Consider the following 3,374-nt stretch of genomic DNA (forward strand, 5'->3'; position numbering starts at 1 on the left):
TTACCCAAGAATGACTAACTTCAGGTCACAGGAGTGAATAAGACCCTCGTTCCGTGTAAAGGTTTGAAAGAATATAATACCGTCATTTTGGACAGGGGACCAACGAGAGAACATCACACATCTAATTAAAGCCCGAAGAATAAGTCTGAAACGTAGTTAAATGAAGTTAACACAAGTCTTACGGTAACACAAGTCTTACGGTAACACAAGTCTTACGGTAACATAAGTCTTACGGTAACACAAGTCTTACGGTAACACAAGTCTTACGGTAACACAAGTCTTACGGTAACACAAGTCTTACGGTAACACAAGTCTTACGGTAACACAAGTCTTACGGTAACATAAGTCTTACGGTAACACAAGTCTTACGGTAACACAAGTCTTACGGTAACATAAGTCTTACGGTAACACAAGTCTTACGGTAACACAAGTCTTACGGTAACACAAGTCTTACGGTAACACAAGTCTTACGGTAACACAAGTCTTACGGTAACACAAGTCTTACGGTAACACAAGTCTTACGGTAACATAAGTCTTACGGTAACACAAGTCTTACGGTAACACAAGTCTTACGGTAACACAAGTCTTACGGTAACACAAGTCTTACGGTAACACAAGTCTTACGGTAACACAAGTCTTACGGTAACACGTCTTACGGTAACACAAGTCTTACGGTAACACAAGTCTTACGGTAACACAAGTCTTACGGTAACACAAGTCTTACGGTAACACAAGTCTTACGGTAACACAAGTCTTACGGTAACACAAGTCTTACGGTAACACAAGTCTTACGGTAACACAAGTCTTACGGTAACACAAGTCTTACGGTAACACAAGTCTTACGGTAACACAAGTCTTACGGTAACACAAGTCTTACGGTAACACAAGTCTTACGGTAACACAAGTCTTACGGTAACACAAGTCTTACGGTAACACAAGTCTTACGGTAACACAAGTCTTACGGTAACACAAGTCTTACGGTAACACAAGTCTTACGGTAACACAAGTCTTACGGGTCTTAATATTTATACTGCAGCTCGCCAGGTCACTTGGCTTCTGGAAATGTGTTATTAACCCATGATAACAGATATTTGCAGCAGATCAGCTGTTTAAATCTTCGATATATCATAGCTGTATCGAAGCTATAGCTATATAGACTGTTACTCAGTCTATATAGTTATAGCTATATAGACTGAGTTAACACTGTATATATATTTTTCTTTAATGTCACTTGTTACGATATTAACGCTTTCTATGGAACGAGGTGTGGTGATATCGACGCCATCTATGGACCTGCACGCCAACGCCAAGGCATTAAGTGAGACGGAGACAACGCCATCTGGTGGCGGAAGTCTGGCGTCTGTGAAAGGTTCCTGTTCATACCTTAGTTAGGAGGTGAGGTCTATGGTGATGACCTCTGGTGAGTGAACTAACGTTATCAACACCATCTCGATTGATCATTCAATTACATTTACAGTTCCCTGGGGAATGGCTGCCATCCCATGTTCTCCCAGTATACTTTCTGTCTGGTTAATGACTTTTATGTCCCCAGTGGTGACGTGGAAAGTCTATTAGAAAGAAAGAAAGGAAGTTAGTTCACCTTGGGCAGTCCCGAACTCTTGACTTGTTCTTGTGAGAGGACAAGTGGCCATTATCGGTAGTACACAAAGCGTTAGCTGTTGTACATGTGCAGTGATTGTGTGGAGCGACGTACCCGGGATTGGGCCAAGAGGAGTTACAAGATGACAGTAGTAGGGCTGTCTGTTGAAAAGTGCTGTCAGTGGTGAAGACTTCTGCCAGGGTGAAGACTTCTACCAGGGTGCGGCTGGTGAGCCCTGGACATGTTACTTGAGATCCCTGTCAGCGTGTTGCTGAAGCTCTCTGCCAGTGTGTTCCTGGAGAGCAGGAGCCAGATTCACGAAAGCACTTAGGCAAACACTTACGAACCTGTACAACTTTTCTCAATCTTTGGCGGCTTTGTTTCCAATTAGTAAACAGTAAATGAGCTCCTAAGCACCAGGAGGCTGTTTAGAACAATAACAACAGTTGAATGGGAAGTTTTCATGCTTGTAAACTGTTTAATTAATGTAACCAAAGCCGTCAAAGATTGAGGAAAGATGTACACGTTCGTAAGTGCTTTCGTGAATCTGGCCCCCAGGTGTGGGGTATTGGGACACTGTGATGAGACGGTGTGTGGCGTGACCCATGTTGAGGAAGGTGAACTCGCCGGTGATGACCAATGACCGTGACGACGTGGACGTGAAGGTAGTGGACTCACCGGGACTTTAAGAACACTGTAGACATATTGAGTGTCCTGGGTGAAAGCGACACTGTGAACATAAGTGTGGTTATACTTCGATAGATAATATATTGGTGGAGGTGTAATTGCGTCTTGTTTAACACCCCATTATTCCTTGCACTATTACTTGCTACCGCCAGTTCTTGAGAACTGGCCATTGACTTGGGGAACATTGAAGAACAAGTTCTTCTATGGAACATAGAAGAAGAAGAGGCTCTAAGAAAAGGAGTCTCTAAGACACAAAGTACCCGGTCACTGGCTCAAGCAGGCCCTAACAACACTTAATGTCAATTAAACAAATAAGACCGATTCTCTTCTGCTGTGTTAGTGAGTGTAAGTGTATACTCGCTTAGTGTCTCTTCTGCCTCGCCCGTCATCAACTGTATATGTAAGGCTATTGGTCATTTGGTATTAAACTACTCTATGAACTTGAAAGCTATTGGTCAGCTGATATGACGTCACTATATCAACTTCAAAGCTATTGGTCAGCTGGTATGACGTCACTTCATCAACTTCAGAGCTATTGGTCAGCTGGTATGACGTCACTTCATCTTTTTCAAAGCTATTGGTCAGCTGGTATGACGTCACTTCATCATCTTCAAAGCTATTGGTCAGCTGGTATGACGTCACTTCATCATCTTCAAAGCTATTGGTCAGCTGGTATGACGTCATCACCCCCATGAACCCCAAGGATACCGGATCGAACCCTCCGTGGGAACCACTTAATCACCAGAGTCACAGGTGTGACCGGAACGCAGGTGTGTAGGCGCGCGCGCACGTGCGTTACTGTTCCGCGATCGACCGACGACTTGGTAACGCTCCCTGTGACGGACGACCCCCCCAGGAACGCGCGCTACAGCACGCCAGAGACCGGTGTAGTGCGTTATATAGAGGTGTGACCGGTTATGTAGACCGGTATACGGTGTTATATAGAGTTGTGACCGGTTATATAGACCGGAAAAGAGCTGTGACGTGTTGAAACAATACTTGTTTTTTTATGGTGGTTTGTTTCAAGCGCAGGCTAGACATTTGTGGGGATGAGGTTTGGGTGGATATAAATAAAAGCTGATACGTA

At 43.9% G+C, this 3,374-nt stretch overlaps 1 protein-coding gene across 1 annotated transcript in view; it reads right to left on the reverse strand.

Moving 5' to 3' along the window:
- The window catches only part of LOC123752348 (uncharacterized), a 52,867-nt gene extending 49,896 nt beyond the window's left edge, over positions 1–2,971 (reverse strand). The window contains exon 1 of the mRNA XM_069323977.1: positions 2,720–2,971. Within this exon, the coding sequence (XP_069180078.1) occupies positions 2,720–2,971 (252 nt within the window). The remainder of the gene's footprint in view (positions 1–2,719) is intronic.
- Positions 2,972–3,374: the final 403 nt, after the last annotated feature.

Source organism: Procambarus clarkii, chromosome 13, assembly GCF_040958095.1.
Source record: "Procambarus clarkii isolate CNS0578487 chromosome 13, FALCON_Pclarkii_2.0, whole genome shotgun sequence".
NCBI lineage: Eukaryota > Metazoa > Arthropoda > Malacostraca > Decapoda > Cambaridae > Procambarus > Procambarus clarkii.